The sequence below is a fragment of the Littorina saxatilis genome, linkage group LG17, assembly GCF_037325665.1.
Source record: "Littorina saxatilis isolate snail1 linkage group LG17, US_GU_Lsax_2.0, whole genome shotgun sequence".
In the NCBI taxonomy this organism is placed as follows: domain Eukaryota; kingdom Metazoa; phylum Mollusca; class Gastropoda; order Littorinimorpha; family Littorinidae; genus Littorina; species Littorina saxatilis.
Window position 1 is genome coordinate 16,699,809 of NC_090261.1, and position 27,369 is coordinate 16,727,177.

At 41.4% G+C, this 27,369-nt stretch overlaps 1 protein-coding gene and 1 long non-coding RNA gene across 2 annotated transcripts in view; one reads left to right on the plus strand and one right to left on the minus strand.

The window, feature by feature from the left end:
- The window catches only part of LOC138953558 (uncharacterized), a 56,848-nt gene that overhangs the window by 9,606 nt on the left and 19,873 nt on the right, over positions 1–27,369 (plus strand). The window contains exon 2 of the long non-coding RNA XR_011451561.1: positions 10,789–10,839. This is a non-coding gene — a long non-coding RNA (uncharacterized lncRNA). The remainder of the gene's footprint in view (positions 1–10,788; positions 10,840–27,369) is intronic.
- LOC138953556 (uncharacterized) overlaps positions 9,329–27,369 on the minus strand; it is a 40,464-nt gene continuing 22,423 nt past the window's right edge. The window contains exon 3 of the mRNA XM_070325402.1: positions 9,329–10,306. Within this exon, the coding sequence (XP_070181503.1) occupies positions 10,169–10,306 (138 nt within the window). The 3' untranslated portion in view covers positions 9,329–10,168. The remainder of the gene's footprint in view (positions 10,307–27,369) is intronic.

The window sequence follows — 27,369 nt, forward strand, 5'->3', positions numbered from 1 at the left end:
TCCTTGTTTACTTTTGTTGTGTTGATAACTGTTCATTATAGGTTTATACTTTATGACTTGGCTTATGATTGAATGTAACCGTGGTAGGTGGGTTGCCTGCTTGCTTTTTTTTTTCTTTGCTTTTTTGTTAGTAAACAATCGTTTAACGGTGAACTGTTTAAACATTAACATAGCATTTTAATCTCAGTCATGATAACATGTTGCACTCTTTACTACGATCGAACACACACAGAACCAAGCAACCTGCAGTGTCCTAAAACCGATTGGCTACTCGACTTAGTTGTGTGCTTGTTTGGGTGAATATGAGTGAATATTTGAAATATGTAACCATTGCACGTTCTGTCTGATTTGAATTCAGTTCTCTGGGAAAATGTCCTGACGATCGAACAAATATCTGAAGCGACCTCGAAGCGTCAGACACTGTTGAAATTATAGGCTATTTTCACATTGTTGAATCACTTTCTGTACTTGTTTTGCACAATGTTTGTGCCCGTGTTCGTTTTCTGTTTTTGTTGTTTTTTTTGAGCGTACCGTGTGACATGTCAAAAACTGGGTGTAGTCGAAGTCCTTAACGAACATTAATGTATGAGAGAGAAAAAATACACAAGCTTTTTCTTCTTCAGCAACATCTGTGAAAATCATTTCTGTTTCAAAACAATAACGAAACAGGACAGGTCGCGTAACGCGATAGAAAAAAACATTCAGTCAAACCGTCAGCCTAAAGCTGAAATCAACCATAACTGATAATAGTAAGTCCTGGGCTGGCTGAAACTCTTTGACCGAGACAGCTCTGACTAGTAAAAAGGAAACACATTGAACCTGAATTGCATAAAAAGGATTTTACTTGTCTTTGAGCTCATGCTGAATACAAATACAAAATGTCCACATACTGTTGAATAAGGCACACACACACACACACACAAATGAATGCAGAAAAAAAAATTGCATTTGCAATTTCAATTTCAGGCAGAATTACATTTTTGACTCACATGCGAAGCAAAAGTGAGTCTATGTACTCACCCGAGTCGTCCGTCCGTCCGTCCGGACGTCCGGAAAACTTTAACGTTGAATATTTCTTGGACACTATTCAGTCTATCAGTACCAAATTTGGCAAGATGGTGTATGATGACAAGGCCCCAAAAAACATACATAGCATCTTGACCTTGCTTCAAGGTCAAGGTCGCAGGGGCCATAAATGTTGTCTAAAAAACAGCTATTTTTCACATTTTTCCCATTTTCTCTGAAGTTTTTGAGATTGAATACCTCACCTATATATGATATATAGGGCAAAGTAAGCCCCATCTTTTGATACCAGTTTGGTTTACCTTGCTTCAAGGTCACAGGAGCTCTTCAAAGTTGGATTGTATACATATTTTGAAGTGACCTTGACCCTGAACTATGGAAGATAACTGTTTCAAACTTAAAAATGATGTGGGGCACATGTTATGCTTTCATCATGAGACACATTTGGTCCCATATGATCAAGGTCAAGGTCACTTTGACCCTTATGAAATGTGACCAAAATAAGGTAGTGAACCACTAAAAGTGACCATATCTCATGGTAGAAAGAGCCAATAAGCACCATTGTACTTCCTATGTCTTGAATTAACAGCTTTGTGTTGCATGACCTTGGATGACCTTGACCTTGGGTCAAGGTCACATGTATTTTGGTAGGAAAAATGTGTAAAGCAGAAGGTCAAGCATGTGAGTCATATGGGCTTTGCCCTTCTTGTTTGTAAATGCAGTTTTCCAAGCTGAAGTGCAATCCCACAGTCCGGAGCGGGTCAAAGATTGTTCGATTAAATATCAAAAATATGATCGAAAAATGCCATCTCCGTGCGCAGTGAGGTGCCAGCTTCTTATTACAGACGAATATTTCAATTAAAACAAATTCATAAACATCTGTCCTGCAGTTTCCTTGGAATCGAACCACACACACACACTGACAGAATGTGGATATAGTAGTAATGTTAGTCCAGATGCTCCATTTTTCAAATCTGAGTTACGATATTTGAATGTCTATGTACAGATATATCGCAGGTATTTGTTTTGTACTTTGTGTCGAGATTGGTTCCTGTAGAGATTCTTATATTCAGCAATTGTTAACTATAATGCCTTAATGAGAATTAAGAATGGGTTTCTTGTTTCCCCTTTTCTTCCTTTTTGTTCTGCGTGAGAGTGAAGTTGCATTGTCTATCATGAATAAATATAATCACGCCACTGGATGAAGATTGACGTGTTGTTCATTACTCCTCACACACACACACACACACACACACACACACACACACACACACACACTCATAGTTTCATCGATTGCCTCTTCCATCATAGAACAGGATAGTGTTAGCATATCATTTGACATGGACGGTGCTCCTCATTTCTGACTTAGCTGAGTAATCAGATGAGCCTCAGTGAGGAGTGTTAGGCCGGCCGACCGGGCGGGTGTCCGTGCTTAAATGAAAATCTTATGACGCAGAATCTTATAATATAAAAGTATAATTTTGGAAGCAACCGATGACTTCTTTTCTTATCCCTTTAATGTTGGGTTTTGTCGAATGTTATTGAGGCTAGAGCTTGGAATTTTGCACACTGGTAGGTGTTGATGATGACATGCCGCATGTCTGGTTGACCCTCGTCTAATTTCAAGGTCATGGTGAAGTCGAATTCGTCTCAAACAAGAAAAGCAAATGCTTATATGACTCGCCTTTCATCGTATGTATTATATCAGTCAAAAATAAATGATTTGCTGTTCTAACTTCATAAAATAATGTTCAAGAGAACGTCGATTTCCTACTTATTAACCTAACCTTGATCCTTATGCAACCTGTTTCAAAATATTCAGTTGTTCAATCCTACGATTATCCCACGGATACAAACTTGCCTCAGCTCCTTCCAACTATACTGGCCTCATACTCAACACCCTCCAAATGATTAACTTGGCAAACAAATTATGGCAACACTTTCTGTTGTTTTTACATGGGCTATCTTTTGTGATTGAACAATTCTTTCATAGTAGTCATGCGACGGCCGCTCAAATAAGAGTCCCCACAAAATCGACCTGACATGGTACCAATAAAGTCCTTAGACTGTATTTTTGCAGAAGAAACACACACATTGTTACAGGGTTCCCACATAAAGTATCTGTAAGAATCTTGAACAAATGAGGCAGAGCGCTATCGAAAGATCTGATTAACAAAGGGAAGTAAGCGCTCTAAATGCATACAACATGTCTTGATCGAAGGACTATGTCCAGCTGGTTCTTGTGTACGACTGTTTACATAAGTGTTAGAGTGCCATGGAGAATGAGATGCACATGATCTTGAAGTGATTATCTTTTGAGGATGAAAGTTGATTGTTCATTTCAATGCTTATTATTCTCTCATGAGTCAGGAGACTGGGTCCGCATAACTTTCATGTCGTGTGCATTTAGAGCGCTTACTTCCCTTTGTTGATCAGATAATTATGGTTTTAATTTGCTTTGAACATCCAACTCTTTCACTGTGAAAATGATCATTTATTTTTCATTTTTTAACGAACAGAAAACTTTTGAATTAAATTAAAACGATTTTCATTTATAGGAATAACAGACAGGATTTGATCTTGTTGATTCTGTGAGTGTATCAAGAAAAGGAACATCAACAACAACATGTTTTCCAAGTCAAGGATATTCCATCAACATCATTTAACATTCAGCGCAAATAAAACGTCCAACTCTTGAATTTCACTAAATCGCAACTATTTCAAGTACAAACTGGAAATTTACACAGGATTTCATATATACAAGTCGGACTCTATCTCTCTCTCTCACTCTCTCTCTCACACACATATGCACGCAGGCACTCACACACACACAAACACACACACACACATTAGTTTATGACTGAATGAACAAAAGCAAACAGCTGCATGAAATGCATTCGTCAATGCAAACTACAATTAAATAAGGGGGTGAAAACAAGTGCGCGAAGAAAAAAATGCCTTTACAATAAACTTACAATACTCACAACAGCCACACTCTTGCACTGAATACAGTGAAATACAATGTGGTTAAAGACACAATCAAATGTTCAAAACAGTACCCGTACCAAAATAAAAGTATGATAAAGAAGGTACCAAAATAAAAGTATAATAAAGTATTGCTCACTCCAGTGTTCAATACTCCCACTCCCACTCCCCCCCCCCCCCCCCCCCCCCTTCCATCAGCCCTGCCTTATTGTCATCTTACAGCTGTAAGGGCCTAACATTTACTCAACCAAACACTTCCATTCCTCAAATCGTTGTGTGTGTGCTTGCTTACTTGTGTGCATGCATGTGTGTGTTCAGGTTAACAATCTTTGTCAGAGAACATGATATGAAACAAGGAAAACAAACTTCCTGTGTAGTGGCATCCAAACAATGTTAATGAGGTCAGTACCATTTTATTGTAAATTAATTCTTTTGACTTTCATGGTAGTGCCTCTCTGTTCTGTTTCATTCAGTCTCTTGAAAACAAATTGATTTGAATTCCCTGTGAATAAACTGCTAAGCAAGTTCAATGAGTTTTACATTTCTTAAAACAACCTGTGTTGCTTTTGAAATCTTTGTCTGAGTCACAACATTTGTCAGAACGATTCACATTGTGACATAAATGTGACAGCCAGGAGAAAGGTCTTAGAACTGACACCCAAGAATCAAAAATGTCACAATAGTATCAAAAATTCACAAACCTAAGAGATAGAGAATTGGAGGCATATAAACAAACTTAAGGAAGAGATATATACAAGCACATAAGCAGACATCTGAAATAAACAGAGAAAAAACACCAAAAATTCAAGTGGTTATTTGTGCTTATTTGATAATTTCATATAAAAGAGCTGATATTGTGATAAAAAGACCTCTCAACAGTGATTCAAACAATCTTGACCAAATATGGATGTAATATTATAATTGTTCTGTGCTTATCACATTGCACCCACACATTAATTCAACACACATACAAATTCAAAAAGGGGAAAAAAAAGCAAGAAAAGAAGAAAAAAACATGCACAATTACATTCAAATTCAAAATACATGTAACAAACTAATCAGTTTTAAAAACTCAGATCCGTAAAATCACATTTTGCTCGCATTAAAAATGAAGTGCAGATTTTAAGAATTAATGCACAGAAGACAGAAATGGTCTCTTTAGCAAAACTTAAAATCAATTTCTTTAAAAATGGCATATATATATATATATATATTATATATATATATATATATATATATATATATATATAAGAGACAGTAAGCAATGAGACAAATGGGGCCTGGATAAAATCGGACACAAAAAAATGGATGAAAGTTACGCTGAAAAGGATCTTTTTTAGCCAGAACATTTAATGAAGGCGCCAACAAGTTACCAACACTGAAATCGCCAGATGTACCAAACGTGATTGCACACTCACAATTAGACACTGTAGTGAATCATACTATAAGTCGCTCACACGTGTTTGATAACAGACAACAGTCAGTGAGTACTCCAGAACAAGTTCCATATTTACTGAATCCGGTGACGAAAGGTAAGGACGGCTGACTTTTACCTCAGAAAGCAAAACCAGGATCTATGGGAATATATGTACACATTTGTTAAATAACGAAAATAGCAGAAGCTTTTCTGTTTCAAAAGTAAACGCTCAAGTTTTAGTTGGGACCTTTATCAAAATCTTGTCAAAAGGATGGACATTTATTGAACGCCGTTGTCACACCAAGGGAAACAACTCAGTTTGTCACGGAACCGCATAAGAATAAAGGGTTACCTCCCTTCTGTTTTGATCTCTTCAACGTCACAGCGGTTTGAACATAAATCTGTAAGGCAACATCAATAGATGCCAAATCTGTGGTTTACTGCAGCGAGGTATGCCATGTGTCAACTAGATACAATGACGAAAGAGACACTGTCTTCTTCAGGGTCAAAAATTACAATACTTTATAGAAACACCACAGATGTGAGTATTATCATTATGATAATAATGATGATGAGACAGAACTTGTGTGTGAATGTCAATAACCTTGACACCTATCATGACGTTCTCTCATAAAAGGCTTATTATGTGTTTCCTCAGCGCTGCACGTGATTTAAAGGTGCATTTCATTTGTAACTGCATGCTTATTCGTTAGCATTTCCTTCATTAGCAGTTCAAACACAACGTAGAAATGGTTTTGGCTCCTTAATTTCTCAGTTTGAGATAATATACCGTAAACTACCTTGTATACGCCCATCCCCCCTATGCACCAATTTTGCCAAAAAGTTGGGGGTGGGCGTTTACTAGGTACTATACCCTTTGCGGGAGCGGTTCCTTTTCTAGAATAACGATATTTTGGTCACTTGGCATGGAAGTGTTCAAAGGATGCGTTATTGCACAAAACTTTCCTCTCTCTCACTCTCTCTCGCATAGACAAACACATACACGCACACGAGGAATTCTGCAAGTAAACCACGAAGGAAATCTTGTTGCATTATTGCCTGTTAACAAGTTTATAACTTCAAAAGATAATGCTTACTGAAAAAAATTAATCCAGGTCTGCAGTAAACCGATATCAACAAATAAATATCACAATCGAGTGTAAAATGATGTCACGTTTGTCTCTGAAACTGAAATTGTTGTCCAGGTGCTCAGGAGAGTTTAAACTCCACTGGGTAGGAATTGCTTCGCGGCATCTTATCACACTGAAATCTCTGCTGCGCGCAAAACATTTTGAAGGAAGAGAAACAATTTTTTTTTTTAAATAGCAGACTGAATAATCTTTTCATTTCCCTTAACTCTAATGATCTAAAAATGGGGGGGTGGGGGGGCTTACTCGATACTGGGCGTATACAAGGTAGTTTACGGTAGTATTATATTAATTCCTTATTGTATTGTATTGTATTGTATTGTATTGTACCTCTAGCTATGTGATTGCTGGTTTTTACTGGTCGACCATTTGTTAAATTATTGCTTGACTAACTTAACGAAGGGCACAACTTATTCACAACGTTTGAAAATCCTGACTGTTATTTTCAGAAAACGTCTATTCCCAGGAAGCTATTTAAACTTGGTCAAGTTTGCCTGACCTTCCAAAGCAAAAACTTCCCTACAAGCCAGAAATAAACAACAAGGGTTATTTCACGAATTCGTCTAGTAGCTCACATTTTTTACTTGCCTGAGCTATCAGGAGAGTCTTTGTAATGAGCAGTGTAAGAGGTGAACCCGCCGTTCAACTGTCAATATACAAGGATCTTAACGTTGAATGAACGAAAAAGAACTCAGCTAACTTGCAGATCCATGTCATCAGTCTCTTCTAGGTGGCGTTAATATCGCCGCTAAATAGTCGCGACCCAAACACGAGCTCCTGAGTTATAAGCACTGGAGTTTCTGCGATCTTCCTGCGACCAGCTATATAGGTGGCAATTACCCGCCATGTCTACTGTAAACTACTCAGCTGTTGCTGCGATCTTGCCGCAATCTCCCAAGCAAACACAACAGTTTTTGCGATGTTAAATGCTACAACTAGGTCCTGAGGTCGCGGCAAGCTACGATGTCCATCACATACACAGCTGATGCTGCAATCTTGCTGTGGCAACCCACGACGCTCGCAACAACATCGCGGCAAGCCGCGACTACCTGCGACTTGCTGTCGCGATCTGTTTAGAACACAGCGACCTCGCGCGACTTGTTTCTTTTCTAAGGGCAGGTGGTTAAAGTATTAGTAGTACATGTACTGGCAGAAGCGATAGTGGTAGGATAAAAACCCAGTGATATTCACAATATGGTACTCATCAGAAAAAATTAAACAGACGTGATTGGATGTGGTGCTTTATAATGAGGCTGTTTATGCCAAAAAGAATGATATTGTATAAAAGATTCCCTACTGCATGAGGTAGTGTCTATATAGGAAAATGGAGACCACAGACACGCACTCAAATCAAATTCACAAACGCTAAGTTCCCCTCATTAAAACTGACATAAGAAAAGCAAATGCTTGTACGACTCCGCTTCGTAAGGTCCAATTACACCAGAACCCCCCTTTTAAGACCCCTGGCTAATTGAAGACTCCATCCCTGTTACGACACACATGTGCACACACACACAAAACAAGACTTTCGGAAAACACCTGAGGATAGAAGACTACCTCGCTTTTAAGACCCACCCCCCCCTCCCACCACACACAACACACACACACTCTGTCTGACACACACACACACACACACACACACACACACACACACAAGTTGACTCCATTGATACTGGGCTGTCAAAACAAAATATCTGTACTCAGACCCTTGAGTGACCTCATTTCTGACACAATGTCAATGACATCATAGCATGATAACATCACCAATAGTCAAGCTAAGACTAAAGTACCCCAGACACTAAACTGCGACCTGATAGCTCAGTGGATATTTTAATTAGTGATAGATCTTCACCAGCAAACATTTTCTTGCTACCGAATTTGGGTCTGAAGATCATCAAAACCTAAAAGTCTGTGAAATTTGGAGATCCAGGGGATCTTTGTTTTTGTAAACTTGATGTTCCGAGGAGTCTGTGGTCTTTTAAACTGTATAAACACTATTTCATGTAAAATCAAGCAGTTTCACGCATAGAGAAGGGGATGAATGGCCTTTCTAATAGTATAAGGCCAACAAAAAAAAGGTCTGTTTACGGTAACATAGGCCGAAAAAATAGGGTCGGTAGGTCGGGATTTATTTATTTAATTATTTTTTTTTTTTTTTCCAAATAAACATATTTTTACGTTATTTTGCAGTTTTTTGTTTTGTTTTTTTTCTCCCCCAAATGCCAAAAAAAAGTCTAGGGTCGTGCGAAAAAAATAGGGTCAGTCGGGTTACCGTAAACAGACTATTTTTTTTTTTTTTGCCTAACAAGTCGCGTAAGGCGAAAATACAACATTTAGTCAAGCTGTCGAACTCACAGAATGAAACTGAACGCAATGCAATTTTTCAGCAAGACTGTATACTCGTAGTATCGTCAGTCCACCGCTCGTGGCAAAGGCAGTGAAATTGACAAGAAGAGCGGGGTAGTAGTTGCGCTGAGAAGGATAGCACGCTTTTCTGTACCTCTTCGTTTTAACTTTCTGAGCGTGTTTTTAATCCAAACATATCATATCTATATGTTTTTGGAATCAGGAACCCACAAGGAATAAGATGAAAGTGTTTTTAAATTGATTTCGAAAATTTAATGTTGATCATAATTTTTATATTTTTAATTTTCAGAGCTTGTTTTTAATCCAAATATAACATATTTATATGTTTTTGGAATCAGAAAATGATGAAGAATAAGATGAACGTAAATTTGGATCGTTTTATAATTAATTTTTTTTTTTACAATTTTCAGATTTTTAATGACCAAAGTCATTAATTAATTTTTAAGCCACCAAGCTGAAATGCAATACTAAAGTCCGGCCTTCGTCGAAGATTGCTTGGCCAAAATTTCAATCAATTTGATTGAAAAATGAGGGTGTGACAGTGCCGCCTCAACTTTTACAAAAAGCCGGATATGATGTCATCAAAGGTAATCGAAAAAACGAAAAAAACGTCCGGGGATATCATTCCCAGGAACTCTCATGTAAAATTTCATAAAGATCGGTCCAGTAGTTTGGTCTGAATCGCTCTACGCACAGACACACACACACACATACACCACGACCCTCGTCTCGATTCCGCCTCTACGTTAAAAGATTTAGTCAAAACTTGACTAAATGTAAAAAGGCGTTACCATAGACAGCTTCATCGCAAAGATCTGCACCTAAACGCACCTGCCAAGTTGTTATTGATGAGTAGTATAGCAAATGTACTCAACAACAATCATCATATTCAAATTCCAAGTTAAAAGACAGCAATCCATAAATTGAATTCCAAGCTAAAACCTCGCTCCAGAGCAAGTCTATGGCCATCATATATAAGGTGAATCCAGGCCAAGTGAAGCATTGACAGGACATGTCCTTTGCAGCGGCACACCATGCACAACCCATCGGCCAGGCCAGCAACGCCACTGTGGCTGCACTGAGCCGTGGGGCAAGCGTGGGTCTAACACTGCAGGCTTGAATGCCGAGCCCAAGAAGAGTGATAGTGAGAAGACTCAAGGAGGGGGACAGCGTGGAGCCTTCAAGGTGAAGATGGTAAGAGATGGTGGGGCGTAGGTGAGAAGTGTCATCATGACAAGGCTTTGTGACTCTTGACCAGCGTGTCAAGGAGGTAACGGATGGTGATCTTGTAGATCGTGTCCATGTTGTCACTGTAGCGGTCACCCAGTGTGATCTTCACTGCATCCAGGAAAGGCTCCTGAAAGTCCTGTAACATTAAAACATATACTGAAAGCATGGAGCAAGGGATCTTCATGTTTATCCTACACACGTGAGAAAGACCACTCATGAGATAGCAATATCCTTCAAACCACACGTGTGTATATCATGTAAATGAGGTCGCGTCAAACTAGTCTGGCAGGAGCCTGCTTTTTGACTCACATGCGAAGCAAAAGTGAGTCTATGTACTCACCCGAGTCGTCCGTCCGTCCGTCCCCCCCGTCCGTCCGGCCGTCCGGAAAACTTTAACGTTGGATATTTCTTGGACACTATTCAGTCTATCAGTACCAAATTTGGCAAGATGGTGTATGATGACAAGGCCCCAAAAAACATACATAGCATCTTGACCTTGCTTCAAGGTCAAGGTCGCAGGGGCCATAAATGTTGTCTAAAAAACAGCTATTTTTCACATTTTTCCAATTTTTTTTGAAGTTTTTGAGATTCAATACCTCACCTATATATGATATATAGGGCAAAGTAAGCCCCATCTTTTGATACCAGTTTGGTTTACCTTGCTTCAAGGTAAAGGTCACAGGAGCTCTTCAAAGTTGGATTGTATACATATTTTGAAGTGACCTTGACCCTGAACTATGGAAGATAACTGTTTCAAACTTAAAAATTATGTGGGGCACATGTTATGCTTTCATCATGAGACACATTTGGTCACATATGATCAAGGTCAAGGTCACTTTGACCCTTATGAAATGTGACCAAAATAAGGTAGTGAACCACTAAAAGTGACCATATCTCATGGTAGAAAGAGCCAATAAGCACCATTGTACTTCCTATGTCTTGAATTAACAGCTTTGTGTTGCATGACCTTGGATGACCTTGACCTTGGGTCACATGTATTTTGGTAGGAAAAATGTGTAAAGCAGTTCTTAGTGTATGATGTCATTGCTAGGTTTAGTTATTTGACCTTGACCCTGAGGTCATGTAAAGGTCAAGGTCAAGCATGTGAGTCGTATGGGCTTTGCCCTTCTTGTTCATTGCTTATGATGCCAAAGTCACCGAGACAAACGTCATTATGGAATTACTTTTGCGCCTGCTGATTCCCATGGAAGAGTTTTTAGAACTAACACGTACACGTCACTTTCTAAACTAACGTTTTTTTTGCTTTGACGTGAAAGATGACACGAGGCTTTGGAAGAGATCGAGGTTCCAAAAGAAGTGTCTTCAATTTATACGCCTCAACTGCGGTACGTTTTGAGTTCAATACACGTAAGTACAGTATGTAGGATTAACCGAATACTACATGGCTTGCTGTGTCGTACCAGATTTACACTCGCTGCTTTTTCAAATATTTAAAAGCTTGCTTTCGCTCGCAGTTAAGTATTTAAAAAAGCAACTCGTGTAAATCTTGGACAACGCCGCAGGCCATGTAGTATTCTCTAAGTCTACATTCACACCATTCACCAGAGTATGTGTTGGACTACACAGTCCAGAAGTCATACGGGAACCATATTTTTCACACGACATGTAAAATAAGTCTGAGTCTCCCACAACCGCACCATCTAAACAGAAATAATCACCTTCACAAACTCCACAGAGGGCGTATAAGATCAAGATAATGAATGGCAAGTTCAGTTATGCCGCTGTTTCTCCTCCCTACATCTCAATATTACAGCTGCACAGGTCGTCAGCAGTTGGATCTTATAACGCTTCAAGAATAATGCAACGATAGTTTATACACACCTCAGGGAAGCTATGACTGTAAAGGGTGATGGCAACAGCACACACACACACACACACACACATGTAATCACCATCATCATCATCATCATCATCATCATCATCATCATCATCATCATCATCATCATTCCCCTGACTTTGCAGAAGGCCAACAGCACGGACCTAGATGGAGGTCCATGCAAACACACTTTCCTCCTAGTGCCTCGATCCCTCCCCGCCTCCCACCCGCCCCCAACCAGCTCATCAGCAAGCAGAACCTTGGCCTTTTGGTGGGGGTAGAGTTGGGGGAGGGGGCGCAGTCGTTGACATTTACCTTGAGAAAAACAAAATGCGTACGATTAAAAATTGATGCAGCATGACAGGCGGCTTTTTGGAGAAAATGTCAGACGAGAAACAGGCCGCCATGCAGCGCGAGCAGGAAAAGAGTTGTGGTTGTGATGGTGGGTTGCTGCGGGTTGAAAGGGCTAGCTGCTAGGGATGATGTTTGGGGGTGGCGGTGGGGGTCGTCAAAGAAAGAGAAAGGAGACATGAGCCAGAGTAGAGACAGGTGATTAGTCAGGTGGAGTGCAGTTTTTATCCCACAGTTCACGGCAACTCTGCTTATTGACTATCGATCCACGGTCCAGTACGTCTGCTCCTGACTGTTGGCATGGAATTCACCCTCGGCCTCCCCTCTTCTCTGTCTGTGTGTGTGTGTGTGTTCAGTTGTGCGTGTGGGTGTGTGTGTGTGTGTCTGTTTGTTTGTGTTGGTATGTGTGCGTCTGTGTGTGTATGTGTATGCGTGTGAATGTGTGTGTGTGTGTGTGTGTGTGTGCGTGTGTGCATGTGCGTGTGTGTGCGTACCTGTGTGTCTTTTGCGTCTTCCTATCTCTCCATTCTTTTTTCCGCATTTCTGTCCGTCTCTGTGATTCAGATTTCGCGTGTCTCCATGCTTTGTCTGTGCGTATGTGTACTGTATGTCTGTGTATTACTCTGTGCGTATGCTTTCTTGCAATAGGTTGTGGATGTCTGTCGGTCTGTGCAACGCAGCTACCTCGCGCTGAAGTCCACTCCTCCCTCGCCGCCTACAGCTGTTGCCAAAGTAGGCTTTCACCGCATCACCATCCTCGACTGTCTGGACTGTCTGGCCTGTCTGATGGCCCTGGTGTCAGCTCAAGTGTGCACTCTTCCACTCGCCCGACGCTTACACTGTCAACTCAGTCCACGCTTGTTTCTCGCATACTGACTGCATTGCTGTCAACTTGTTTGCTCGCCTACCAGTCTTCCATTGGGTTGTGTCGCCATGGCACGTAAATACTATTTTGATACATGCTCGGGGCCTTTACTTTCCATCCTGTGTATATAATATTATAATGCCTTTCTTTTCGGTCTGACAATGGCTTTTCCAGCTCCATACAGTGTGCATACCTGAGATGTTTTTTTTAATAAACCAAGTTAAAGCGGTATTGCCCGCGGCAAACAGAAACAACGTGTCCGACTTGAAATCTATCATACGTGTTTTCAAACTACATCCGCATTTGAGGTAGTATACCTACTGTGATTTTAGGAAACGTGAATTGATTTTTGGCGTGTGCCGTTGTTAAAGGATGATAGTATCCCATGTACAACCCTGCACGATCTGTGCAGGCGAACACAATGATGGCCATGATATACACGAGGAGTATACCTTTAAGCCGGCCTTAACGTCTCTGTGCAGGTGAACATAATGATGGCCATGATATACACGAGGAGTATACCTTCAAGCCGGCCTTAACGTCTCTGTGCAGGTGAACATAATGATGGCCATGATATACACGAGGAGTATACCTTCAAGCCGGCCTTAACGTCTCTGTGCAGGTGAACACAATGATAGCCATGATACACACGAGGAGTATACCTTTAAGCCGGCCTTAACGTCTCTGTGCAGGTGAACACAATGATAGCCATGATACACACGAGGAGTATACCTTTAAGCCGGCCTTCACGTCTCTGTGCAGGTGAACACAATGATAGCCATGATACACACGAGGAGTATACCTTTAAGCCGGCCTTCACGTCTCTGTGCAGGTGAACATAATGATAGCCATGATATACACGAGGAGTATACCTTTAAGCCGGCCTTCACGTCTCTGTGCAGGTGAACACAATGATAGCCATGATACACACGAGGAGTATACCTTCAAGCCGGCCTTAACGTCTCTGAAATCGCGATTTGAGCGTTCCATTACGTGAGAAAACCCTGCGACTGCCCATTAACTTTTTTCCCGGGCTGCTAACTAAAACAATAAACGCTTAGGAACATGTGATTTGATGTAACTCTACACGTGAAAGCTAGGCTAATTAAAACATAAGTGACAATGTGTACGTTGAGTTAGTTTGGTTGTATTCCTTTCAAAGTGCCCGGATAGCTTAGAATGTCGGCTGCCCTCGTACCAAGAGATGCAACTTCCATAGTTGAGGCGTTCACAGAGCCGGTCTAACCAATTTAACCAATGAGAAGACGCAATGTGTATAGCTCAGGGCTTATCTAGCTTGATTTCCGATGTCCTCCTCCACTTTCTCATCCCTCTTTCCTTCGTCCGCCTTCCCCTTTTCCCATTTCCGTTTCTCAAATTGCCATTGCATTGCAACTGCCTCCGGTTTTTATAATGTCAAACTGTCACTGCATTTGTCAGCCTGTTCGTGCGACTTCCGATTATTTTTCTTGCAATGCCGAGCCTGATTTGTGTAACCTCCCCAGCTTTCCCCCTGGTCAATGCATGTCTTTAAGATTTTCACTTGCCCCGCCACAGTTACTGCATGCCACGTTTCCTCAGTTGCAGCTTTCTGCACACGCAAATACACTTTCGCACCATATCTTCTTCTTCTTCTTTTTCCTTTCTTCTTACGTGCGTGTGTTCCCGTTACGCCCCTTGGCACAATATGTGGATGCTATTATGAATCATATTTTAAATATAAACTTTACATTGATTGCTAAAAATGAAATTCACCTTGGACAAACTGATATGTATCTGTTGACGAGAACGTATACGCACGGTTGCGCGGGGTGGGTGTTGAAGGGGGGAGAGAGAGAGAGAGAGAGAGAGAGGGGGGGGGGGAGACAGGCAGACAGACAGACAAAGACAGACACAGAGAGAGACAGAGAGACAGAGACTGATAGAGAAGTAGCCTGTACATCATACCATGACTCATCGTATCGCGGGTAAGTATGAATCTTGCATACATGATTATGTGCTTTTATTGCCTTCTTTCGTTTAAGATAATGAGTGCAATGAAATGTGCAATCACGATAGGTAAAATCAAGAGTCCGTTGTGGACAGGGTTTATTCTTAATTTGTCTACATATTGTGCAAAGTCGTGAAATGCACCACGCATGCATTTCTGCACAGGCATGCAAGGTAAACCGGATTCACTAAATCGACATTAGCTTAGTGCAACAGTCAATCAGTGAATCATGATAGGTTATGCGCGTTTCGTCTGGGTTGGGGATTGGGTGGGTTGAGGGAGAAAGGAGCGGTGTAGATGGGCAAATTTGAGGTGATAAGGTTTTAAGCCAACTTCAAGGGTAAGTTTTTGAAGTTTTGAAAAATAAAGGGATCTAAACGCTCTAAATGCATACGGCATGTGCAACAAGAGCAAGCGAGAGTTGAGTGGAACCAGTCTCCTTGCACCCGACAGAATAACAAGCACTGAAGTGAAAAAGCGACAATCCTCGTTTAGTGTGTGTTAAATAGTGTTTTTGAAGACGTCAAAGGGCAGTGAAAAAATCGATATGTGTACCTCAGGACAACGTTAGATCATAATGGGTCATCTTTGGGAGGGGTTGGGGGGAAAGAGAGACAGAGAGGAGAAAAATGAGGTTGGACAGACAAGAGATTCACATACGCTCAAGACCATGACAGCAAAAGACATGACCGCAGTCAGAAAATCAATATAAGCTCAATACAACAGTCGCGACGGATTTCCTTCTTAAGCTGGACTTGACTTATCCACAAAGATATTTACGAGGAGTCTCAGACTTTGAGAACGATCGGTGAACACGAGATGACGCTGTATGCCGGACGAAAAATAATCTCTGCAGGGGGAACAGTTAATTAGTTCCGAAACACGAACGATTAGCAGTTGACAGGAAGCTGTCGTTCCAAAATAATCTGGAAGCGGGAAACAAGAGGAAGGAGATGAGGCCGAAGCAGGGGGAGGGGAGGGAAAGTGAGGGGTGCTATGGTAAGGGGTGGTGGATGATCAAAGTCATATGTTTGAGTGTTGATTCCACTCAGCTCATAGTTTGCCTTTTTTAACAGAAGCCATCAGTTTTCAGCAAGCAAGGGCTGTACTGCAACCACTGACATTAGTTGCATTGCGTTCAGTTTCATTCTGTGAGTTCGACAGCTTGACTAAATGTTGTATTTTCGCCTTACGCGACTTGTTTGATGCTATTTTCAAAATGGGGGTAATGGTACCTTTTCCAGGTCTCTGGGAGTTTCAGAGTTGTCTATCTGGTGATCGTAAAATACTAACATTAGAGTTGAAACCTTACGGGGAAAAAGTCCACCGCATTCCAGTTCTTAATGACAAGAGTGTTGTTGCCCATTCTTCAGTGTCAGCAAAACGAGCTTCGACGTTGGAAAAGAATTTCCATTATAGGCTTATCAAGCCGTGTTTGTTTCCCTCGAAGTTTACTGGAAGATTCACAATACCAGCTTGCTGCCTGCTTAAATATCGATTCCATGTTATGAATGTAGAAGGATGTATATTAAGACAGCAGGCGAGGCCGCCGACCCCGTTTTTTGATTAGTGGCACGTTGTCAGGCTATTGGAACCACGTGGTTTACTCTGTAAGGTGACGTTGGTTTACCCCGCAAGGGTATGGTAAATGCCGCGTCGTTTCGGCACAGCAAACATTCACAAGAACAGACGCCAATCAGCAACGAATCGGTCACATGTGCAAGTGTGTCACCGTCAACGTAAAACGCATGATAAATCATCACTGGGGTGTGTGGTGTGTGTGTGTGTGTGTGTGTGTGTGTGTGTGTGTGTGTGTGCGTGCGTTGTTTTTGTGGGATGTTTTTTTTCAATGCAAGAAGTTTAAAATCTATTTTGGAATACGGAGATCAAAATATATGTGGCTGTGCGATGGAGAGACCTCGCAAAAAAATCTCAATTCATTTATTCGGGACCTAATGGCAACAATAACTAATGCTAATTAAGTAAGCTAGCAGCTGCAGACTTTCTCATCCGACAATGTCTCTATAAGAACACAGATAAAATAAAAATGTAACTGGAGAAAAAAAAGTCTTACCATATAAATAGCCTCATATTGGAAACGGCTTTGTGAGTGTTGAAATTGGGTCAACTAATGAGTCTGACCTACACTTTTCCTGCTGTAAGAACTGGATGGACACAACAACTCGACGACCTTTGGTGTCGGTTTCCTTCACTTCCTGACACAGAAATGATATGTGAAACCAGATAGGTGTGGCCTGACACATGCAGAGTGATTGGTGTATGTGCGGAAGCACCAGAAGTGAAAGAAACGCTCGACACCCTTTCTCAACAATGATGTGCAACAGACGATGTACGGATATAGATCTATCGCGGGTTTTATGACCTGTTGAAGTCTTGTATTTCTTTAAGGTGAGGCAAACGAACTATACTATGGTGGTGCTGGTTGGCACTGTTCTGCATTATATCAGTGTCACAGATAGTAGAGTACTTTCTTGAAACCACGAGATAGTCATTAATTGAAAGTAATGTCTGGAGGAGTCACACAGTACTTTGACTTTGTTCAGTCAGTTCTTTGACTTTTTTTCTTCTTACCAGTTTGTTTCAACTACAGTTAGAAAATTACATTGAGGTTAAAGATTGACTATACACATACTACTTTCTACACATAAAACAACATAAAAAATACACATTGACAACATTTCACATGTGTCTGCGTGTGAGGATTGTATTGTTGTGTGATTATAAATGTATGTATGTAAAACATGTAAAACACATTGTGTGTGTGTTTCTCCTCTTCTTCGGGAAAACTTGCTGTCTTCATGCATGCTCTTCTTTCTTCTTTCTTGCAAGTACTTCTGTTAGCTACATGTATTGTTTGAATGAGTCGCTGTGGTTGTTGTGTGTGTCTGTTGGATCGTCGAAGGGTTAGTGGAACTGTCGACTTGGTGTTGTCACAGCGTTGGGGTGTGTTGTTCACAGGTTGTGGGGTGTCTAGGCGAGGCGGTTTGAGGCTGGCATCTTGTTGTTGGTCTGCCCAGGTGAGGCGTTTCTGCGTGGTGGGCGGGTCTCGCAGCTGTCTTCTGTTGCGGCGGTAGATGCCACCATTGGGTGTCCGGATGGTGTATGATCTTGGTTCAGGCCTCTTGTTGACGACAGTTGCTGGTATCCATGTGCCATTGTTTTCTTGCATCTGAACCTTCTGGCCTGTGTGGAGTGGAGGAAGGTCTCGGGCTGAACGATCGTGGTATTTCTTTCGAGTTTGTTGGCGGACTTGGAGATTCCTGCACGCTTTCCTGTTGTATGAAGTGGGTTTGGCCAGGTGTGGGAGATTGGACTGGAGATTGAGGTCACGGGCGTTCTCGACAGGCTTCAATGCAGTTGCTGCTGCTGTCTAAATGGCGCTGTGAATGGTGATTAAGTTCAGCTTTTTGCTGCTTGGTAGTCCCAGAATGGCTGGATCATCACTTTCTGTGATGAAGAATTCTGCATCATGCCATGCTGTGTTCTTAAATTTGCATTGGATCGTGATGACTCCAAATTGCTTGATGAGTGTCCCGTTGTACGCTTGTGGTACAGTGCAACGTAGTTCTGTGGCGCCTGCTGCCGGTAAGCCCTCATGGTTGAGCTGCTCGGGAAACATTCGCCAGATGCGGAGTGGGAGTATGTTTCCCTGGGCTCCCGTGTCAACCTTGACTTTAAGGGATGCTGGCATTGTATACTTGATGTCCAGGCTGGCGTACAGCTCATTCCGGTTGTCGCCGTTATTTGTCTCGATGCTTGAGAAATCTAGGCTTGCGATGTCAGCTGTAAGTTCACCATCGCTGAGGTCTTGCACGACATTGATGTGTTTCCTGCCGCCTTGCTGGTGGCCAGGTCGACTGCGTCGCCGTCCTCGGGATTTGTGTTGGTTGCCAAGACTCTGTCCAGATCTGTCTGTGCTACCGCTGGTGCTCGAGCGGCATACCTTCTGCCAGTGGTTGGGTTTGAGGCATTTTGAGCACGTAGTGCCGTAGGCTGGGCACTGTCGAGGTGGGTGTTTTCCATACCAGACCGTGGGAAGAACTCTGAGAGATAACAGTCAGGAGAGGCTGGGTGGTGGCACAGTTGATAGTACTACACTGTGTTTCTCGACTTTAAGAAAGCGTTTGATCTTGTTGATCATTCAATTCTATTGAAGAAATTACAGTTGTATTCAGTGTGTAACTTCTTTGTTTCCTATTTACATGACAGATCTCAATATACTGCCCTAAACTGTAAAATATCTACTGAGGAGACTGTGAAATGCGGGGTGCCTCAAGGTTCAGTGCTTGGGCCGATCTTGTTCTGTCTGTATATCAATAATCTGCCACTGCACATTTCTGATAGTAATGTAAGTGATTTTTTTGCTGACGATTTTTCTCTTCATGCAAGTGGTGTATGTGTGTGTGTGTGTGTGTGTAGAGCGATTTAGAGAAAACTACTAGACCGATCTTCATGACATTTTACATGGGAGTTCCTGGGTATGATATCCCCAGACGTTTTTTTCATTTTTTTGATAAATGTCTTTGATGACGTCATATCCGGCTTTTCGTGAAAGTTGAGGCGGCACTGTCACGCTCTCATTTTAAAACCAAATTGGTTGAAATTTTGGTCAAGTAATCTTCGACGACGCCCGGACTTTGGTATTGCATTTCAGCTTGGAGGCTTGTCATTAAAATCGATTTTTCGCAAACAGAATTAAAATTGAATGCATCGTATTCTTCATGACATTCTGAATCTAAAAATATATACATATGTCATGTTTACTCTTAAAATGAGATCACAATTAACGAAAATAGATTAATTACTCTTACGATTAAAATTTAAGAAATCGATCCAAAAATGATTTCATCTTATTCTTTATCGTTTCCTGATTCCAAAAACATATAGATATGATAGGTTGTATTCAAAACAAGCTCAGAAAGTTAACACGAATACAGAAAAGCGCGCTTTCCTGCTTAGCACAATACGCTACCGCGCTATTCTGGCGTGTGCATATCACTGCGTTTTGCACGTGGGAGGTGAGCGATTTCCTTCTCGCGGGGATTGACGAAGCTGTACTGTCTTGGTGAAAAAAATACAGTGCGCTCAGTTTCATTCCGTGAGTTCGACAGCTTGACTAAATATAGTAATTTCGCCTTACGCGACTTGTTTAATTATATAATTGTGTGTCTATGCGTCCCAAGGACAGATTGTAAGAAAAGGCGTAGCCTTAAATCTTAACCATTCCATTCCATTCAATTGAATCAATTCAATCCATCCTCTCTCTCTCTCTCTCTCTCTCTCTCTCTCTCTCTCTCTCTCTCTCTCTCTCTCTCTCTCTCTCTCTCTCTCTCTCTCTCTCTCTCTCTCTCTCTCTCTCTCTCTCTCTCTCTCTCTCTCTCTCTCTCTCTCTCTCTCTCTCTCTCTCTCTCTCTCTCTCTCTCTCTCTCTCTCTCTCTCTCTCTCTCTCTCTCTCTCTCTCTCTCTCTCTCTCTCTCTCTCTCTCTCTCTCTCTCTCTCTCTCTCTCTCTCTCTCTCTCTCTCTCTCTCTCTCTCTCTCTCTCTCTCTCTCTCGTCGACAACTGCATGTTTGTTTGTTTTTCTGTGTTTTTTTTTTTTACCTCAGTTGCATGCAGGTTGCCTTTTTTACATTTAGTCAAGTTTTGACTAAATGTTTTAACATAGAGGGGGGAATCGAGACGAGGGTCGTGGTGTATGTGTGTCTGTCTGTCTGTCTGTCTGTCTGTCTGTCTGTCTGTCTGTGTGTGTGTGTAGAGCGATTCAGACTAAACTACTGGGCCGATCTTTATGAAATTTGACATGAGAGTTCCTGAGTATGATATCCCCGGACGTTTTATTCATTTTTTCGATAAATACCTTTGATGACGTCATATCCGGCTTTTTGTAAAAGTTGAGGCGGCACTGTCACACCCTCATTTTTCCATTAAATTGATTGAAATTTTGGCAAAGCAATCTTCGACGAAGGCCGGGGTTTGGTATTGCATTTCAGCTTGGTGGCTTAAAAACTAATGAGTGAGTTTGGTCATTAAAAATCGGAAACTTGTAATTAAAAATTATTTTTTTATTAAACGATCCAAAAACAATTTCATCTTATTCTTCGTCATTTTCTGATTCCAAAAACATATACATATGTTATATTTGGATTAAAAACAAGCTCTGAAAATTAAAAATATAAACATTATGATCAAAATTAAATTTCCGAAATCGTTTTAAAAACTATTTCATCTTATTCCTTGTCGGTTCCTGATTCCAAAAACATATAGATATGATATGTTTTGATTAAAAACACGCTCAGAAAGTTAAAACGAAGAGAGGTACAGTAAAGCATGCTATGAAGCACAGCGCAATCGCTACCGCGCCAAACAGGCTCGTCACTTTCACTGCCTTTCGCACTAGCGGCGGACTACGTTCAGTTTCATTCTGTGAGTTCCACAGCTTGACTAAATGTAGTAATTTCGCCTTACGCGACTTGTTTTATTTTTGTTTTTGATTTGGGGGGATGCTGGGAGCATCCTTCTTCATAGGTCTTTTTTCTTTTATCAATCAAATTCTTACATTTTTAAATCAACAGCCTAGATAACGGGTTGGAAAAAAAACCCATAAAATTCGACCCGAAATACAGTGCAAAGTTTTGAAGTAGGACACAGTCACACTTCAATAATGCCAGACACCCCCAATCCCACCTTCACCTCCACCCCTTCACTCTCCATTTGTGTATAACTACACTTTCGGTCTTTGGCATTCATTGGGCATGTTTTTGTGTCGAAAAGAATGTAAGGATCACAAAACTGGAAGTTTAAGAGAACACACAGAAACATGCTAGTACACACACACACACACACACACACACACACACACACACACACACACACACACACACACACACACACACACACACACACACACCTCCCCCCCCCCCCCCCACAAACACATGTGCGCGCTTGCACGCAAACAAACGAATGAATAAACAGACGCACAATTACACACGCACGCACGCACGCACGCACGCACGCACGCACGCACGCACACACACACACACACACACAACACACACACACAAACACACACACACACACACACACACACACACACACACACACAGGCCTGCACGCCAACATACAAGGACCCTCCCTTCCCCCGTTCTTACTTGCTCACACCACAACCCTGGCCTCCCATACGCCCACGCACCCCACCCAACCTCTGCCTCTTTTATCGACCACACCTCTTTCAATACTGATGGAAACAGTCGCTGAGATATCGACCTGTATTGCAGTGCACAGCCAGCCTTTAGCTGAAACAAATCTCAGCACCTCTGGAAGTAATAGCGGCACTTTAAGCTTCTCTCCTGACATCGCCCCAGGAACATCACAGTGTGAGAAAAGGACGATTGAATTTAGGGGTCTCTAGGGAAGAGTTTCCTGCTTCTTATTTTTTGGTGTCCTCACTAGCAGCTGTACGTATGGACTTCTCCTCGTGTTCACCTTACAATTGGTCAGAACATTCAGCTGAATCAGTGAATGAGATCAGAATGGGCATCATTGTGGCTTTTTTTCATATCTGATTAACTCCGAGCCCTTCAGTTCTTTCCCTTTGTTCGATTACCGGTGATCGATGGAACTGGCAGGATGTACAGGCGATTTTTGTTCGATTCGAGATACATGTATCAAAATATCTGTTTGACAAGAGATCAGAACTATTAAATGAGCACCGCTGAAGACAATCTGACAATAAGGCCAACAAAAAAAAAGTTGTATGTTTCTGGTAACATGGCTACAAAAAAATAGGGTAGGTAGGTAGGGATAATAACTATACAGTGACGCAAAGAGACTGGACTTACTATACAAAGAGAAAGACAACACATTACAAAACAAATGAGACAAAAGGGATGCGGGGTTATCCCCCTTGTGTCGTCTGCCGTCTGTTACTTTCGTTTTGACGCGCTTTTTTTGGCTTTTTTTTTTACAAATGCAATAAAAAAAAAAGTCTAGGGTCGGTGGGAAAAAACTAGGTAAGGTCGGGTGACCAGAAACATACAACTTTTTTTTTTTTTTTGGGGGGGGGGGGGGGGGGGCCTAACACGCCATTACCTTGCTATTTTGGACCTTACGTTGTTGTATTTCGTGACCATTTGAACACATAACGGGGTAATGGCTGGCCTAATACTGGACTTCGTACTCTGCAAACGTGCCGTAACAATTACCGTGCCTGTTCACAGTGAAGTTTCGATGTACTCAGACAAACTATAGGTTCTCGGTTTCATGACTAAATGTGGCCGGATGCTAGCTGATTAATTTATGACTTATTCAGAAGAAGTCTTTTGATTCAAACATTCATCATGTTGTCAGGGACCAATGATGACACTGAAGATCAAGGATTATACAAAAGAACGTGTCAGACAGCTAGGCAGTTGTTGAATAGACAGTACGTTTCTCTTAACTGGCTTCAAATAACTCGTTCTTACCAAGCATCTCTTCATTCCTGTTGGAAATTGGTCGACATGCTGAAGGACCAGGGGAATGACATACAGACAAGGACCAAATGCAGGACCTGTAACGGATACCTGTGTTTCATATTTGCAGTTTAAAAGCAGACGCGTGTGAGTTGCTATATATATTTGGTACTTTCTACGATGCTGGTCTCATTTTGGGATCCATCTGTATCTTGCTCTTTTTACATTTAGTCAAGTTTTGACTAAATGTTTTAACATAGAGGGGGAATCGAGACGAGGGTCGTGGTGTATGTGTGTGTGTGTCTGTCTGTGTGTGTGTGTGTAGAGCGATTCAGACTAAACTACTGGACCGATCTTTATGAAGTTTGACATGAGAGTTCCTGGGAATGATATCCCCGGACCTTTTTTTCTTTTTTTCGATAAATGTCTTTGATGACGTCATATCCGGCGTTTTGTAAAAGTTGAGGCCGCACTGTCACACCCTCATTTTTCAATCAAATTGATTGAAATTTTGGCCAAGCAATCTTCGACAAAGGCCAAACTTCGGTATTGCATTTCAGCTTGGTGGCTTAAAAATTAATTAATGACTTTGGTCATTAAAATCTGATAATTTTTTATAAAAAAATTACAAAAATTACAAAACGATCCAAATTTACGTTCATCTTATTCTTCATCATTTTCTGATTCCAAAAACATATAAATATGTTATATTTGGATTAAAAACAAGCTCTGAAAATTAAAAATATAAACATTATGATCAAAATTAAATTTCCGAAATCGTTTTAAAAACTATTTCATCTTATTCCTTGTCGGTTCCTGATTCCAAAAACATATAGATATGATATGTCTGAATTAAAAACACGCTCAGAAAGTTAAAACGAACAGAGGTACAGTAAAGCGTGCTATGAAGCACAGCGCAACCGCTACCGCGCCAAACAGGCTCGTCACTTTCACTGCCTTTTGCACTAGCGGCGGACTACGTTCAGTTTCATTCTGTGAGTTCCACAGCTTGACTAAATGTAGTAATTTCGCCTTACGCGACTTGTTCATCTTTACAATTAAACTACATTATGCCATCTTTGTTGTCGTTTAAGCTCAGATATACCTGCATAAGCAGTTTTGATCGATGTTGAAGATGTGTGCCAATAGATGTGCGCCTAAAAATGGTTAAAATCACACACACACACACACACACACACACACACACACACACACACACACACACACACACACACACACACTGGTAACATTAGTGGGTAGGGAGAGTCTTAAAGGTGTGATTAAAGGGGAACAGATTTTAGCGAGAATTTGGCAAAAGACGGACAGACGAGGGAAATACAACTAGGAAGGAAGCCCAGGGTGAAATATTATTAGCTGCCCTGGCCAAGAAAAAGGACACCTTGTCAAGATTGACATTTTGCCCCAGGAAGGGCCTTGGTACTGCCATCAAATGGGTCGACTCATCTTGTTAGCCGCTACCAGGCAACCAGGCAGTTAGGACAGGCTAAGGGGGGAACAAAAGGGACACATTGACGAATAACCTTCAGGAATAAGACACAAACGTCTCAGGATATACGTGCGTGTGCGCGGCGATTGCAAGACAGACAGAGAGAAACACAGACACAGACACAGACACATTCAGAAGAGGGAGATACAGGGGAGATGTGGCGCATTGCAGATAAAGGGAGGGGGCAGAGAGAAACAGAAAGAGCCAGATAAAAGGGAGGAAGGTGTGAATAGGAAGAAAGACATATAAAGGGACAGGGGCGCACGGAAAAACAGAACTGAAATAAACGAAGTACCGGACAAAAAAGGAAAACTTCAAGAGCAACTTCGTACTCAGCATAACACCATTACCGTACAAAAAAACATGCACACATGTAACAAAGAAACAATGAATATTGAAACCAGCCAGCAATATTCACACTCTACCCCTGTGGTCAATATAACCCGCCCGAAACAAGCGATCCGGCAGTGTCCGGTAACTGGCCAGCGGGGAAATCAATACACATGATTACTGGATGACCCTTTCATGCTTCAGGAATCCGCCAAAGCCGTTGGTCCCGGAAATATCCATAAGCTGACTACTACCGAGAGCGACTGAGGAACTCAAAGCATCGTGGAGCGAAGTCTCTATGGATGGTACTACAGATTTATTACCCCCTCCCCTGCCCCACACAGTTCTTCTTCTTCATCACCATTAGCATTATCATCTTCATCTTGATCATCTTTTTCATAACCATCATGATTATCATTGTTAGGCACACAACAAAAGTTGTATGTTTCTGGTCACCCGACCCTACCTAGTTTTTTCCCACCGACCCTAGACTTTTTTATTGCATTTGTAAAAATAAAAAATAAAAAGAAACAAGAAGGGCAAAGCCCATACGACTCACATGCTTGACCTTGACCTTTACATGACCTTGCAATGACATCATACACTAAGAACTGCTTTACACATTTTTCCTACCAAAATACATGTGACCTTGACCCAAGGTCAAGGTCATCCAAGGTCATGCAACACAAAGCTGTTAATTCAAGACATAGGAAGTACAATGGTGCTTATTGGCTCTTTCTACCATGAGATATGGTCACTTTTAGTGGTTCACTACCTTATTTTGGTCACATTTCATAAGGGTCAAAGTGACCTTGACCTTGATCATATGTGACCAAATGTGTCTCATGATGAAAGCATAACATGTGCCCCACATAATTTTTAAGTTTGAAACAGTTATCTTCCATAGTTCAGGGTCAAGGTCACTTCAAAATATGTATACAATCCAACTTTGAAGAGCTCCTGTGACCTTGACCTTGAAGCAAGGTAAACCAAACTGGTATCAAAAGATGGGGCTTACTTTGCCCTATATAATTATCATATATAGGTGAGGTATTCAATCTCAAAAACTTCAGAGAAAATGGGAAAAATGTGAAAAATAGCTGTTTTTTAGACAACATTTATGGCCCCTGCGACCTTGACCTTGAAGCAAGGTCAAGATGCTATGTATGTTTTTTGGGGCCTTGTCATCATACACCATCTTGCCAAATTTGGTACTGATAGACTGAATAGTGTCCAAGAAATATCCAACGTTAAAGTTTTCCGGACGGCCGGACGGACGTCCGTCCGGACGGACGGGGGGGGACGGACGGACGGACGACTCGGGTGAGTACATAGACTCACTTTTGCTTCGCATGTGAGTCAAAAAAAAGAGTCAAAACGAAAGTAACAGACGGCAGACGACACAAGGCGGATAACCCCGCATCCCTAATGTGTGGTCTTTCTCTTTGTATAGTAAGTCCAGTCTCTTTGCGTCACTGTATAGTTATTTTCTACCCTGACCAAAAAACAAAAACAAAACAAAACAAAATCCCTACCGACCTACCCTATTTTTTGTAGCCATGTTACCAGAAACATACAACTTTTTTTTTCGCTTATCATCATCATCATGGTTTTGTTGTTGTTTTGTTGCTCTGTGTGTGTGGGGGGTGGGTGCGTGCGTGTGTGTGTGTCAAACGACAGATTGAAAGTAAAGGCCCAGCCTTAAATCTTAATCCCTGTTGTTACATAAAGTGCACATCAATTCATCTCGAACTGCCTTTTCGCACACAAGCCTGATGTACATTAATAATTTTCAAGTGAACCTGTATGAGTTCTGAATCATTCGGCTTTGTACAGACATACGATCAAC